Source organism: Acanthaster planci, linkage group LG06 (genome assembly GCF_054643075.1).
Source record: "Acanthaster planci isolate LZ-2023a linkage group LG06, COTS_SCS, whole genome shotgun sequence".
Lineage (NCBI taxonomy): Eukaryota > Metazoa > Echinodermata > Asteroidea > Valvatida > Acanthasteridae > Acanthaster > Acanthaster planci.
Window position 1 is genome coordinate 6,346,729 of NC_141782.1, and position 15,492 is coordinate 6,362,220.

At 42.5% G+C, this 15,492-nt stretch overlaps 1 protein-coding gene across 7 annotated transcripts in view; it reads left to right on the forward strand.

Annotated features, from left to right (window-relative positions):
• LOC110988817 (chloride channel protein B-like) overlaps positions 1-15,492 on the forward strand; it is a 167,512-nt gene that overhangs the window by 134,296 nt on the left and 17,724 nt on the right. For 6 of the 7 annotated variants that reach the window (XM_087137605.1, XM_087137607.1, XM_087137608.1 and 3 more), the window contains 3 exons: positions 1,097-1,268; positions 4,164-4,330; positions 13,117-13,296. In XM_087137605.1, the coding sequence (XP_086993731.1) occupies positions 1,097-1,268; positions 4,164-4,330; positions 13,117-13,296 (519 nt within the window). Of the gene's footprint in view, positions 1-1,096; positions 1,269-4,163; positions 4,331-13,116; positions 13,297-13,416; positions 13,670-15,492 lie in introns of those variants that run through there. The other variant, XM_087137609.1, reaches the window with a different exon arrangement.

Here is a 15,492-nt window from a genome sequence, read left to right on the forward strand (position 1 = left end):
TAAGGGCATTGCGAGTCCAGATTTTATTATACACGTCCGTTCTTACCACAAGCGTGTCTTTCTCCGTATATGGCAATTGTGTATGAAGAACATACCATAAAATGGTTAGAGAGGTATTGAAAAAAAATAAAACTGTTGAATGAGTCATTAGAGATTTATAATTTGAAATTTGTTTCGACTTTTGACTCAATCGAGTATTTATGAATGAAATAAATATGTAATCAGCTCTTAAATGTACAATCGTGGCTCCCCCTTCACCTGCAGCTCGGGCATTATCAGCATTCATTCTCCTTAAGTGGTCTCAATGTTTATGACCGACCAAGTATATATTTATTCCCGTGGTAATTTATCTCAGGATGTTGACATGTTGCTTTTAAAATATCATCCTTTATGTCAGAACCTTGACACCTCAGATGGCTCTTCCAAAGCTTTATAAACATATTGTCACTTTTAACTAGGCTATGTGATGCCCACAACTCGGTGTTATCATTTTTTTCCAAATCTACTGAAATCAGCCAAGTCACGATGATATCTATGGGGCAAAATTCAACTAAACTGCTTTTGAGTTTTCACGAAGAGACAAATTTGTTTTCCATAGATATAATGTTGGGGAAAAAAGGGCAAAAGTTCTGCAGTTTTCACAAAGAGACAAATCTGACTCCGGAAATGTACACAAATGTAACAATTTTGCACCTGGCACGCGCTATGGCAAAACCATGCGTGCCGTTTTCATGCAGAGTCAAAAAGTCACACAAATTTTTGGGTTTTCTCAAACAGACAATTCAGGAAAAATAAGAGTTTGTAAAAGAGACCAACTTCAAATGCCATTTTGTCAAAACCTAAGTTTTACTTTGCGGTGAGACTTTCGTCTGTTTGTGAAAACTGTGACGATACATGTAAACAGTTGACTTTTTGAAGGATAATTGGGTCTTCTGGTGTACTTAAATATTTGGTCATCTCTTTGCCAGCATATTTACCTACCACTTTATGGTCAGTACTTTCTGAGAGCTTGTTGGGACAAAATGGTGAGCTTTGCTGGGATAGGACTTGATCCATAATTCTCTGCTTATATTTTATTTATATTTTTTCTCAATAGATTCATTGGAGCTCTGTATGGACGGATCATTGGTATGCTCTTAGTCTCTATGTTTGGGGTGAAGTCTGATGAATACTGGGCTTGGATGGACCCTGGGGCTTTTGCTTTAATCGGCGCTGCTTCCTTTTTTGGAGGTGTGTCTAGACTGACAATGTCTCTTACAGTTATAATGGTAGGTGTATAACCTGATGGAAAATTGTTATTGTCATATATGACTTTTCATTTCTTTTGATGGTTGACACTTTCTTAACATAGTTGAACTCTGGTGGTCAAGAGGAATGTCTGTGCCATATTTTGTCAGACACCATAAAAATCATGCGAATGGGACCCACTCCCAATAGCACTGCTCAAGGATTATGTCGATCCCATTTATTGCACTTGCCACAATCACAGTGTGAAATATGGGGTTGTACCAGTAACCCGTAAAGCAGCCCTAATTCTACTTCTGTTGAAGAACCAAATTTCAACCAAATTTGTGTAAGTAATTTCTTGTCTCTAACTTCTCTACCATGTTCTATAAACAGTATCCCTTCTTGATGTATGACAGTTTGCTTTTCACTGATACACTGTTGAAGCTCTTCTCACCCTTCTATCAGGCCATATCCTTCAATCTTTGCACAATAGCAGAGTCATAGCAGCTGTTTTTCTGGATCAGTTGTCAGCCTTTGATATGGATGACTTTGATGAAATGGCACAACCCCTTCAGTTGTTCAAGTCACACTGTAATGAAATCCCAGCAGGACCCTGCCAGTATAAAATCAGGGGTTCCAACTAATTAATCAACGAAGGGAAAGTCACCCAAAATTAACCACTTAAGTATAGACAGGCTAACTTGCCTCACTGCAGAAGATTTTTAGTGGCTTAATTATTTATTTGAAAATTTCTTAAATGTTTGTTGAATTTACCAAAATGAGTGATGTACAATTAAACTATTAGGCTAGTTGCTCCCTGTGCCATGTGCAATTCATTCTTCACTGCTTCACTTAGGCATACTTTCCAAACTGAAATTCAGTCAGCCTCATCTGTTGCTCCCTTATTTTTCTAAGTGACTGCTCTGGGCTACTGCACTTCTCCTTTATGGCAAAGGTTCTCAGTGCTCTCTGGTTGGGATTTAGGATCTTTTTGGATTTGTAATGTTGCCCATTATGGCCTTTTTCAGAAGCCACACAACTTTTGCATATGTCTGCCTTTCAATGTCAAATAAGCGTGGGTGTCTGGAAACAGTTTTCTCCTTATAACTGGGAACTGGGCCCTGTAACAAAAGAACATACTCGTAACAAAAGACCATCCTGCTGGGAATTACCAGCATTTTTTCACTGTCAATAGTGGAGATAATCCAGCCTTTTTTGAAACAGTATACCACAGTTTGTGGCATTCAGTGCAAGCGGATTACTACTGGGGACAAAGGCGCTCCACCACCACAGCGATGAGCCACACAGCACCGCTGCATGCTAATCTGGCCCCTGTTCAAAAGCCGTCAGCAGCGCACTGTGCCAGTTTCGTGAACAAAAGAAAAATATGTAACACTGCACAATCTGGGCTTGTTTTACAAGGCAGCAGGCCTGGCTGAAATACTCCAGCGTCAATAGATGTTGTCTGTCAGACTAGAGTAGCCACCATACAATCCGTGTGGGTGTAAGTGTCCTGTAAATGAAGATATGAATTAAAAAAAAAAAATTTTGAAAATTGAAGAAAATGAAAAATATCCTGGCCAAGCGGAATCAACATTTATACAAACCCCGGCACGAAGTGGTTAAATAATTATAGTTCATTGTGATGCTAGCTCTGGTGTTGTTTAGGGAGATTGGTTTGAGCCGCCCGTGAGGTCAATGTCATCTGTAAAGCAGAAGTTGTAGACTGGTCTTCCTCCATGGAGATGGAGGTGTGGTGGTCGTACAGGGTGTTCAGCGTCCCCTATGCTATTGTTCAAATATCCCGGGAATGGATGACTGATCCTAGGGCCATTTCCTGTCCAGTGTACTGAAGTATTGGGTTCCATAGCCACATTTATGTACAAGATTACGACTTCAGATGCATGGTCCAAGTCTACAAAGTTTTATCAGAAAAGTGGCTATAGGGAACAGTAGATTCCCAATTCCCAATCGTGAAGAATAAGTATTAAATTACACATTCTACTGAAGCAAACATTTCGGGAGTTTCAGAGAAACACCAAAGTTCTATGATTCTTGAGTTGCTCAGTTTCTTTCAAGCCAGAAGTGTTAATCAGGAATCACTTTGCCTTGGGAAACAATAAAATAGCAATCCTCATAATAACAGTCAAATAAATGCAATCAAGTATAGCTGAAATGTGAGAAATAGAAATGAAATGAAATTAGCATAAATTAGCAAAGGTGATGCACACTCATGTATGATGCATATAGAACCAGAAAGATGGTGTTTGCATGTATTTGCTTGGTGCACATCAAGGAGTGGCTTGAAACTACTGGTGACGGAACGATTTTCGAAGTGGGGGGCCAGTTGTTAAACCATAAGGCATCAGCCATTAATAGCTCAATCCATGGAGCCCCACCCAATTATATGGCCTGCAAAAAGGGGGGGGGGAAGAGAGGGGCAGGCCCTCAGTCCAAAACGTGTGTGGGGGGCAGTGTCCCCTTTCCGCTGCCATTGCTTGAGACACCAACTAAAGCAGACAAAGGCTAAAGTTGCACTTCTTGCTGGGTGCCTTTAGCCAATCAGAAGGGATGTGGTGACAGGTCACCGTCCAGGTAACCAGTTCAGCAGGCTGCACATGTCCAGGAGTGCTACAAAATGGAAGCTTGTGTTTTGTTGGGGGGGCGATATTTTTTTCAGTTCTCACGGGAAGTGTTTCAATCAAGTGGTTGATTTTTAAAGTGTTCATGTCAGAAGGCATGTACTTGCCAGTTTTGCAAAACAATTCCAATGAGTTGTAGTTTGAGAAGCCATTGTAGAACCTGTATAACACCAGTTACATGTAAGGCATTTAGCTTAGACTCTTTTCTTATTACAGGGGTTGTTGCTTGGTATCCTTCAGACGAATTTGTAGAGAAAAAGTTAGATGCCAACCATTTATGTTATTCATTTGCAGATGGAGATAACAAATGATATTCAGTTTTTACTTCCTATAATGGTGGCAATAATGATGGCCAAGTGGGTTGGTGACTTCATTACTCATCCGCTCTACCACGCCCTGCTTGAAGTCAAATGTATTCCTTTCTTGGATGCTGAACCAGTCATTGTTTACGAAGGGAAAAAGTAAGTCTTAAGATTTATGTTTTTTATACATTAGGCAGAGATGCCTCTTTTCTGGTTGTATCAGGGTTTCCATTTATTTTTAATGTCCAGAATTCCATTTTTCCATCAATCACCAGCATCTCTTCAGAGGACAACCAGAGCACTCTGATCAAAACATCGAGTTTACACTCACCGGTTCTTCTCTGAACCACCACTCTTACAGAAAAAATCGATTTCACATGGTGTTCCCACAGACTTTTGCCATTTATAGTCACATCATTGCATTTAGAGATTTATGACCTTCACTCATTGCAAGTCATTGTGAAGCTGTCCCTGCAGTAGAGTGCTGTGTAGGCTTCATTGCAAACTTGTATGCAGCATACACAGCCTATTCATACACTAACGTTCAAATTTGACCGTTTAGCAATACCATGTGTGTGCATACCAAGCAATGAACAAAGTGAACTGTCTGAAAACTCACTTCTGTCACACAGCCTGAATTCAAAACTACCATTTGGCTCCTTATTGCTGTGATTGTATGAATGAATGAGAAAAATGTGCATAACAGGCAGGAACTAATCACCACATTGTATATGTTACCTTGTGTATGGTTTTGGTTAAAAATCTTGAATGTAGCATTAGAAAGTCAGTCAAAATATGGGACAAAAATCACAATTTAAGAAGGAACTGATGGCTTAAAGACTATGGCATCAAATGGGACAAATTACTGGAACTGGACATGGCTTGTCACACTACCTTTGAATTTTTCTACCTCCGGGCTGTACGGGTGGCCATGAACTTTTGTGACTGTCTTGCACATGGTGTACACTTATGGAACATCAATGAATTAGACACTCAAAATATGCCCAATACACAGGAAAAACTGAGTGGCAAAAAAAATGCTCAAGAGTTGCCAAATCTGTGCAGCTGCTGTGAGGATTTTGGTAATCACACGTCTGCTACGTCTGTTGTGCTGAACAATAGCATGACCAGGTAACGTCTTCTGAAGTGATATCTGTGTAAACTGGGTAACAAACTCTTCAAGTTAATAGATATCCTTATTCGGCAGTGGTAACTGACAGCAAAGCACGGCCAGTGTCATGAAAACTAACAAAATTGTTCAAGAGACTTCTATTTCATGTGTGTTCCGTTTGATGACTAAAACAAAGCCGAATACATGCGCCACATAGAGTACATTCAGACATGGAACAAGTTGATCCGCCTTTGATTGAATTCAGGCAAAGTTTTGATAAAAAATGCATAATCCAACATATGCTTTTATTCACATAAGGAAGCTACAGAGGCATCAGCCAGCATAGTACCAAACAAAACAGTGGCTCAAGTTTATCCACTGTGGTTATGCAATGCCCTCACACCTCCAGACCTTCTGGAAGTTCCGCTTATGAACTGCTGGCGGGAAAAATGAAGCATCGGAATATGTACATGTACGTGCAATATGGAAGCAAAGTGCAGTGCTGAACGAACAGTATAAGTGATCGCCCGTGGGCCCATTGATGTACTTAACCAGCAGATCTAGAGGTTGCCTGTCAAATATATATGAGTGATCTGGTGCATACTTATTCAAAATGGAACCATCCATGCATACCATGGTTAACTTCAGAGTCAAAGTCAACATACGGTACACTGTTACATCATTGGAGCTATAGAACGCACAGAGAAGGTCTGCAAGTCAAGCCTGTAAGTCATATACCTTTCAAAATAGTCTTTGTGTAAGTCTGAATAAGTGTTACCACTGTAAACGCTTACCAAAACCAAAACTCTTGCAACCCCATGCGTCTTGAAAGCAGTCTAGGCAGCAACAAGCACTTGGGTAGTTATCCTAGCAGAAAGGTATTTCATTTCAGGAACTGTGACTTAAGAAGAAGGCATAATAATAATAACAGGTTTTTATATTGTGTTTCCATTTTGTCATCCCTGCTCATTGGGCCGGGCCCATGAAACATTCCAAATACCATCTCAGCTCCCTGGGGACTATACCGCTTAATGCAGCTTTTTCAGCATAGAGCAGCTGAATCTTAAAGTCCAGTTCATTTTGAGCACATTGGGGGATTTATTTAGTTCCAGATCATGAGTGTATTCAGCTTATGAGTTGCCTTGTGAATGTTGGCAATGGTATGTAGGATGGTGTTGCCACTGCATGTTATTGTCCTTGTTTTTGTCGATGTTGAAGGCTGACCACTTATGGTGACTCCACCAGAAAGGATTAAAATACAGTCACATGTCCATCAGAAACAGAAGATGAAAAAGGAATTAAGGCCTGAATGACAAAATTCCTTTCAACTTGATTACTTCTTCCCTTGTTGGGCAATACCGAATTTCACATCAAGAACTCCGACCAGTTCACAAACCTCATCCAAGGCCTCACTCTCCAGCCGGACGACATCATGTTCATCTGTGATGTTGTATGGCAAAATGTTCTTTTCCAGTGGCTACAATATATTATTAGTATTATTATCTTTGATTTACCAGGGAGACCCATTCACATATAATTTTGGTCTTCCATGGGGCCCTGGGAAATAAATTAAGTTAAAATAAATAGAAATAGGGTCATTAACATCACAGATACAATGTACTCAATTATACAGTAGTGAAATTAATTAAAAAGTACTATACAGTACAATATACACAAGTAAATAAGGATAGGGACAGGTCAAACCCCACAAATATTAAATGATAAGAAACAAACATGTGCAATTAAATCGAATAATTATAAAATGCATTGGGAATAAAAAATCAGAATAAAATTGTCTTAAAATACTACAAAGAGGTAAAAGTGATTTGTAATGTGACAAAGATGGCACCAAGTGAATTGCGGTACCCAAGATATTCCATATCTATTGCATTCAATAATTTGACTGTCAGAGTGTTTGTAGTGCTCAGTTTTTTCAAGAGAAATCATGATATGTATTTATTCACTCAGAATGTATAATAAAAAAAGGTTTGTTCACACTAGCTACAAAGAAACAAAGAAGAAAGAAGCAAAAAATCAAAAGTACAGCACTGGCACATGAGAATACAAAATCCCCAAACTTAATCACCTTGGGTATCTATGCTTAAACCACACAAGATCTTGTGCCGGGCTCAACTGCCTCTCCCTAAATAAACAATTCACTGGCCAATGCTGCAGTGTCCAACACTGCAGTTGAAAAGACTAATACATACATGTACTAATGAGCAAGAAACAGGTGCCTATAATCAAGCTTCCTGCCTGGTGTTTTTAAACACTGTACTAAAACTTAGAAAGCATGGCTGTCTCACCCAGGGCAGAGAGATGCGGCAGTGACAACATATTGTCTCAGTATGGATATGCAATATAGCTACTTAGCACTAGCTGTACAGTATCGATATCATCGGTACAAGTCTTTTAAGCGATAAACTAAAACTAAGAGTTGAGATTATTCATATAATTATATAGCACTAAGGTTAATTCTGTCTCAAAACTGTGCATAGCAAACAGCACTGAGAGTAAGAGTTCTGCACATGCATAAAGGGAAATGCAAAATAATTGACTTGGCATGATGACTTCTCATGAATGAAATACAAACTCACCCGAAATCCTCAAAGAAACTTTCTGAATATAGGCTGAGAACTTGGTGGTCAAACAGTGGCACAAGTGGAAAATACATGTGCATGGACTACGCTACCATCAGAATGATGATGTGACAAGATGAGCCACATGGACCAGAAGACAGTACCGTGGCCTGTGGTTATATGTAAATAATTATTCATGAGGTTTACTTGGAAGAGTCTGACCACCTGTCGCATGGTCATATTTAGAGTCAAACTAATGAATAAGACTTTACAATACAAAAACAGGTGAAGCATGCAAAGGAATTGAAACACACTAAATATGGAAAAATCCTGTCACAATATTCTCTCCCGTTTCATCAATATGTTCCACCTCTGATGCCACTACCATCACCAAGGCAGACTTCACGCATATCCCACCCTCAAGGACTACACCAATCTCAGCCAGACCAGCTTCATGACTTGTTCCTCACTTGTGTCATATCATCTAATCTCTGCTGGTGGGATAAACTGTATGAACAAATGGCTAGAACCTCCACGAGATCCCCTATATCCCCAGTTCTGATCAACACTTTCATTGCAGAATGTGAACAGAATGTCTTTGCCTCAGCAAACCACAGACCCAAGATTAGGCTCCGGTATGTAGATGACACCTTTTTTATCTGGCAGCATGGGCAGGACAACCTCCAACCCTTCCTGGAACACCTCAATAGGCTTTACAGTAGTATCCAGTTCACCATGGAACAAGAAAGGGATGGCAACATGTTATTTCTTGATGCTGAAGTATCCAGAAAGCAGGACATTAGTCTTACCCACAGTGTCTACCGCAAAGCCATCCACACAGATACCTCCATCACCCCAAGATCAGTCTTCTGTCAATCAGGCCATTGTTAATAGGGCATACAATATCCGTGAAAAGGAACATCTCACTCAAGATCTCTGTCATATCACCACAGCGCTGCATTAGAATGGATACGAGTCAAGCTAAATCAAGTGCAAGACCCAAGATCCACCCCCAACAGAAGGGTCACCTGTACCCAAAGCCAACTAGTTAGGGCCCCTAGTTTTATTACCGTCACTTACATTGGCAGTACTTGACATCCAGTGTATCCTCAAGAAGCCTGATATTTAAGTGTACCATACAGTGCCCCTGAAGATGCAGAACCTGCTGATCTACAAGGACCAGCCTAACCCAAGACATACTGGCAAGCCAGGAGTTTACAAGATCCTCTGCCTATGGTAAAGTGTAGATTAGTGAGACAGGCAGTGACCTCCCTACCAGATTCAATGAACACAAAGCCCATTGCAAGAAAGGAGAATTCGAGTACTTCCATGCTGAAGACCACCAGATCAACTGGAGCCAAGGCGAGCTCATCATCAGCATCAAATGAACGTTGATACCCTTGTTGCATCAGGGAAAGCCACTGAAATCCTCCAGCACGACATAGTTTCCCAAGATTTCCATTTCAATATCAGTTACACCCTAGGACATGTTTCAGCCTATGGTCCCCTTTACCCTTGGCAACCCTCCTTGCCATCCTTTCCCTCAGGCTGACACACCTCACTGATCATCTAGCATCCCATGATCCACGTGTGTATCGTGGGGTAGGATCCAGAGTTGGTATCCTCTCAACACCTCTCTGCCTCCAGACACCATATAAACCACTTCACACTTGGAATCGCTACTATGGACAGACACAGCATACTGTCCAAAATGAGAGTACCCTCCTGTTCTTTTCAGAACTACACATACTTACAAAAGAGATATTTTTGCATGATGCTACCATAAAGCTTTTACTTGTCATCTTCACCATGAAAAACTCCAAAGCTAAGAGGTGATACTTTTTGTATTGCCAGTTCCAGGGTGAAGATCTCCTTAGTTTTTTGCTCAAACTGGTGAAATTGTTTTATGCCTACCTTGACACCTCCTTCAATGCTTTAAGGGATAAGACATTGAAGGGAAAGCTCACAGAGGCAATGAGGGATGAAAGCCTTAGGAGCAAGAGAATTGTGTTGCCTGAAAAACAAATTGCCAGACCTGAGCTTCTTTGATGCATGGAATCAAGCTATTGAGGGGCTTGGAAAAGGCCAGGATGAGCATCAAAGGGGGTTAGGAGCCCTGCAGTATCTCATGGAAAAACAAAGGGAGCAACTACAGAGAAAACAGCAACAGATCGATGACCTCAAGGCTGTGATCCAGAGACCTGTTTGGTGTTGGAACTAAAGACTAAACAGTGCCAGAACTTCCAGTCTACAGACCACATCAAGCAAGACTGTTCCCATCTCTGATTACGCCTATTAGCTATCCGGTTCGTAAGTCACTTCATCACAAAGGCGGATGCATCGCAATCCGCAAGCTCCCGGTGGATAATTGCTGAAGTTGCGTGTTAACATTCGGTTCCATGGTTCCATGTGTTGTGGGGTTGGGAACCCCCCCCCTTTATTTTTTAAAAACACCACCTCCCTCATCCTTCTTGGAACCACATTTGCATTTTATGTTTATTGCAGTCAGTGGTGTGCACTGCTGTTTCAGGTGCAGTGCCACACTCTCTCATGAAACAGTTGTTGGGCACATGTGGCAGGAAATGATGTCACTTCCTGGGAGACACTGGAGGGTTGTGTGGTGGCCTTTGTTCTAGGGTCATTCTAACCCAAGACTCCAGTGAGTGCAGAACATTGACCACTACACCAAGCCAAATCAGTGTCTCCTTGTCCTTGTTTTACAGGTATGTTGCATTTCTTACATTCTACCTATTTACCCTAACGACAGATCATGGAAGTGCTGACAGGGAACATGTGTTGCTTTTAACTACATGTATAATGTAAAGCTATTTAAAACTGATGTTAGAGCCTGGTAAGTTTTAAGTCCTTTGTCTTTAAGAAAGCACATGGTCATAGTGTTGCAGAACATGGGGTCAATTAACTTTCTTCCCCGAGACCTGACTGAATTTTGCCAGTTGGAAATACTGCGTGATTTATCTTGTACGAAGACACGTGTATTGAACTGAGAATGCTAGATTTTTGAGAACAAGTTTCGGCAGTACTGTTTGACTTATAGATATTGCTCCCAGGCATTTATGGAGAACGGCATTCTCAACTTTTACTTTGTAATTGTAAAGAGTAACTACTTTTCCCAGGCCCATATGTTCCTTTTGTTGAAACAGGTATTTCTTTGGGGACTTAACCCCCCTTTTTGGCTAGTTTTGTACAATTGCTTATAAGGGCCAGTTTGCACTGATATATTCCTTGAGTACATGTGGCATGTGCCATAGAGTTAGAGCACAGCATAGGAAAGCACTCATGCATAACTAAGTAGTGAGTCATCCTTGGACTGAAGATAAGGATAGGCCCAGTATCGATTTAGTGATGGAATCGACTTTGTCTATGGCGAAGTGAGCCAGAATCGATATTTTTATCGATACCAGAATCGACGTTTCAGTCATGCGTTTTAAGTATTTAAGTTTGAGTAAAAGGCACTTAGAAATCATAGATGGACATGTTAGTCTGTAGAACAAGCCTCGTGTATATATAGCAGATTGCCTATTTAATTATTCTGTTAGCCAAATAGTTTTCGGACTGAGTTCCTGATTTTTGTTGTAATTATCGGCGATTTGCGTGATGTCATTCTAACCCAAGACTCCAGTGAGTGCAGAACATTGACCACTACACCAAGCCAAATCAGTGTCTCCTTGTCCTTGTTTTACAGTTTTCATCAACTATTAATGTACACCTTGTAGCGGCTAGTCCCGTGGCCGTGGGGGTGCAACACATGTAAACGGCGATCAGTGCAGGTAACTCTATGTGCAGCGCAGTGGATGTGGTTTAAACTGAAGTGACATCACACTTGCGAACTTATGTGGATGTGGTTTAAACTGAAGTGACATCAAACTTACGAACCAGATTTGATACCTTCAGATGCCAAGAGGACCACAACAGGGAAGCAGGGAGTTCAAGCAGTTCACCCGCTAGCAGTCCTCAGCCTAGCAGTTTGTCCCACAGAAATTCACAGCTCAGTTAAGCTAAGAAGGCCTGACACTGAGTGTCACATGGCAGGCCCCTAATAATCAACTTTTAAAGTGGCCCAATCTAAAGAAAAGAGGCAGGGCAGTGTCCAGAGTCTTTCGTCCAGACTGGGGAATTGAAGTCTATTGTCTACTTCACTGAATCTTCCTTCAGAGAACACTTCTTAGAGACAGAATTAGTCTATTCAAGGCATTTTTTAAATTATGGCTTGTGGTAAAAGTTGTAACTTTTCACCAAAGATCGTATAGCATCATAAAAACTCTACCACTCCATGCCAATGGGAGCTGCTGCTCAGTGTGGAGTCAGCTAATCAGAGCTCACGATGTTGGGTGTAAATATTGATGATTCTAAACAGGCCCAGTTGAAAATTGTTGGCAAGATTAAGGAGAGAAGAACAGAGCATGGTGTGCTGCCCACACATGCATTAGTGGTGGGGGGGGGACAGTGGCCCCCCCACTTTTTCGACTGGGGGCATGCCCCCTCCCACTTTTTGCAGGTCCTAAAATGGGATGGGGCCTTAATGGATCAGCCTATTAATGGCTGGCGGCTGATGGTCTCACAACTGCTCCCCTCCCACTTTGAAAATAAAATATTCCACCACTGTTGCACACAAATAAATCCATGGACTGCCAGTAACACCAGACCCAAATGCTGCCCGGGGCTCATGTGCAGAGCTCTTTGAATGTAATGCTGCTGTTCATTGCACTTTTCAAGTTGCTCATGTTGCTCATGTGCACGTCGGCCAAGGAATTTGGACATGAGGGCCTTTGTGGCCGTTAACATTTAGTATTTTTGCTCGTTAAAACAAGTACTACATTCTCTCTAATGAATCCTTGTCCTATTAAGCTTGCTAATTTCATTTGTATATTTCATCCATTTTCCTTTCATTTGTTTTGCACGTCCATGAAAGGGCTTGATTTAGATAACCAGGTGTACTAAGTTTCTTTACAGTCTTTATGCCCGCATTTCAGTGAGTTACATGTATGGATAAATTAATTTGGCACTTATGTTGTGTATTCTTGTCAAAAGTAACTTTCTGTATGATAAAGGAAAGTTAAAGACCCAGAATGGGGATTGATTTTTTAATTATACAAGGAAAAAATCTGGTTCATGTAGACCTGATTTCAATTTGTAGTTTTCGTTACATTATGTAGAAAATTTGTGAAACAGCAGTTTTCTAATTGAAGTTAAGCAAAAGGAACTAAATATCTGTTTTCTGGTGTGTTTCACTGCAGTGTAAACTTGGAACTGTTCAAGACCAGGGATGCCATGGCAAGCCCAGTCCATGTACTGCACTGTAAAGAGTCAGTCAGTACAATTGCTCAGTTACTTCTAGACACTACTCATGGCGGTTTTCCTGTGGTGAGCTCTGGCTCTGGACTGCATACCAATCAGTTCGTCGGACTTATAACAAGGTAGCAGTTTGAAAAGAAAAGTAGAATATGCAATAGATTGTTTTAATTTGTCCCCCTTATAATGACAGTTTCTAATGGGGTCTAGGAGAAATGCCTTTACATGCCCTGTTAATCCTACAGAAGGTTCCACGGCTGGCTCGCCCTGCTCCACCGCCTCAACTGCTGGAGAACCTGTGCTACAACATGGCATCCAGCCTCGAGCTACATTGGACAATGCTAGCCCTTTTGGACTGCTATGCCGCCGGGGCTTTCGTCTGCCACACCCCATCCACAGTTCTATTATGACCTCTGCTCTGCCGATGGTTTCCGGACATAAGGCCGCCGATCCCAACATGAGACGTTCCTCCCAGGATACAATCGACCACTCAGGGGATCCCTGAATCTCTGTCTGTCCCAGCTTCCAGCTCCCATGCTCCGGCAAAGGACTGAAAAGCATAAGGCCAAAACATCTTCTTAGGCGGCTTCTTCCTCATCCAAGGCTAAGAAGAAACGTCGCTCCGATCCGGATCCACCCCCATGGATGGTGACCCTTCAGTCCCTCTCGGAGGCCTTCACTTCTCTTGCCCGCAAGATAGACTCCAAGCCAGAGCCGGTAGCAGTGGAGCCTGACCCCGGATCCCCTACCAGCTGTTCTTACTTCCTCACAAGAGGCACCTTCGGAGGTAGAAGTGGCCTCTGTTCTCGAACCAGACCAGTTTTTCCAACAGGATTCGGCCTCAGATCGTGGCAACTCGACTCGCTCTGACCACAGTTTGGCTTTTCCCCCTCCTCCTGCGGGCCTTCAACCGCTCTCTTCTGAGGATGAGAACATCGACTCTGTCACCAGCCTGACCCAACTCGAGGGCCACCTTCGCCTTCTTCAGCGCAACACGATACATGTTCTTGGTCTTCCATCTTCGGATCCTGCACCTGCAGAGCAAGGACATACTTCAATTAAATGTCAGCCTTTTTTCTCGTCTTGAGTCAACTGAATCTGTCTTCCCGGATATCCCCTGGATCACTACTGCGTGGAAATGATGAATGTCCTCGCGAAGGCTAAGCACTGGTGCTCAATGCCGTCCAGGGCTCTGTGCTACTACTGCTTCCCCCAGGAAGATGTCTCCAGCTTCTTGTCAGCTCCGGACATCCCTGATGCTGCTAGAGACAAAATTTCTTCCAATGCCAGTAAGAACTTCACTTTCCAGAATAAGGACAGGGCTAACTTCAAGTCGGGTCTTCGTCGCCTAGATTTAGCCTCTCGCTTCAGCCTCCGATGTTTGGCCTCCCTCCTTTTTCATTCAGAGTATATTGCTTGGGCCTGTGGGGAGGGCTCTCCCATCACACCTGACTTTGCGGCCCTTGCCCTGCCTGGGCTCAACGAGGGTCTTAACTCCATCTTTGAGCAGTTCACCCACATCTCGCTCCTAGCTACTTCCAGCTGCAGGGCTAATGCGGTGGATGCTATGAACACTCCCTATAAGTCAGTCAAGAACAAACTTTTCAATCTGCCGCTTCTCTGGGACGACTTGTTTGTCGGAAGATTTTCTGATGTCCTCGAATCAGAAGTGAAGCGCGTAGAGACTGCCAAGAAAATTTCACTCTTCTATCGCAGATTTCCTCATGCACCTGTTTCACTCAGGCCTCTAGGTTGCCACCATCTGCAATTATCAGTCGGCCTTGGCGGCTGTACACTCGGGCTTCTGCGAATGGTTAACTGTCTCTGGCAATGCTGCTGTCCACCATCTTCTTCAAGGAATGTTTGTCGAGTGCCCCTATGTCAAATACCTTGTCTTTTCCTGGGATCTCGGAAACATTCTACGCATTCTTGCTGGTCCCCCTTCGAACCGTTATCTAACGCATCTGACCTCCATCTCAGCATCAAGCTGGCATTCCTCCTGGCGGTTGTTACATCGAGAAGGGGTAGCGAGCTAGATGCGCTATCGAGTGCCGATGGCCATATCCATTGGGATCCTCACGGCTTCATCTCATCCCATCCATCGGGTTCCTGACTAAAAACCAGACGCCTACCTTCCGCCCTTCTGACATATTCATTCCCGATATACCTCACTTGTGGGAGACGACACTGACAAGAAATGGTGCCCAGTTCGGACTCTCAAGTGGTACCTTGCCAGGACGAAATGTTGCCGGGAATCTGAATCTCAACTTTTCATCACCATGATGAAACCGTTTCACCCAGTGTCTATTAGGACAGTATTG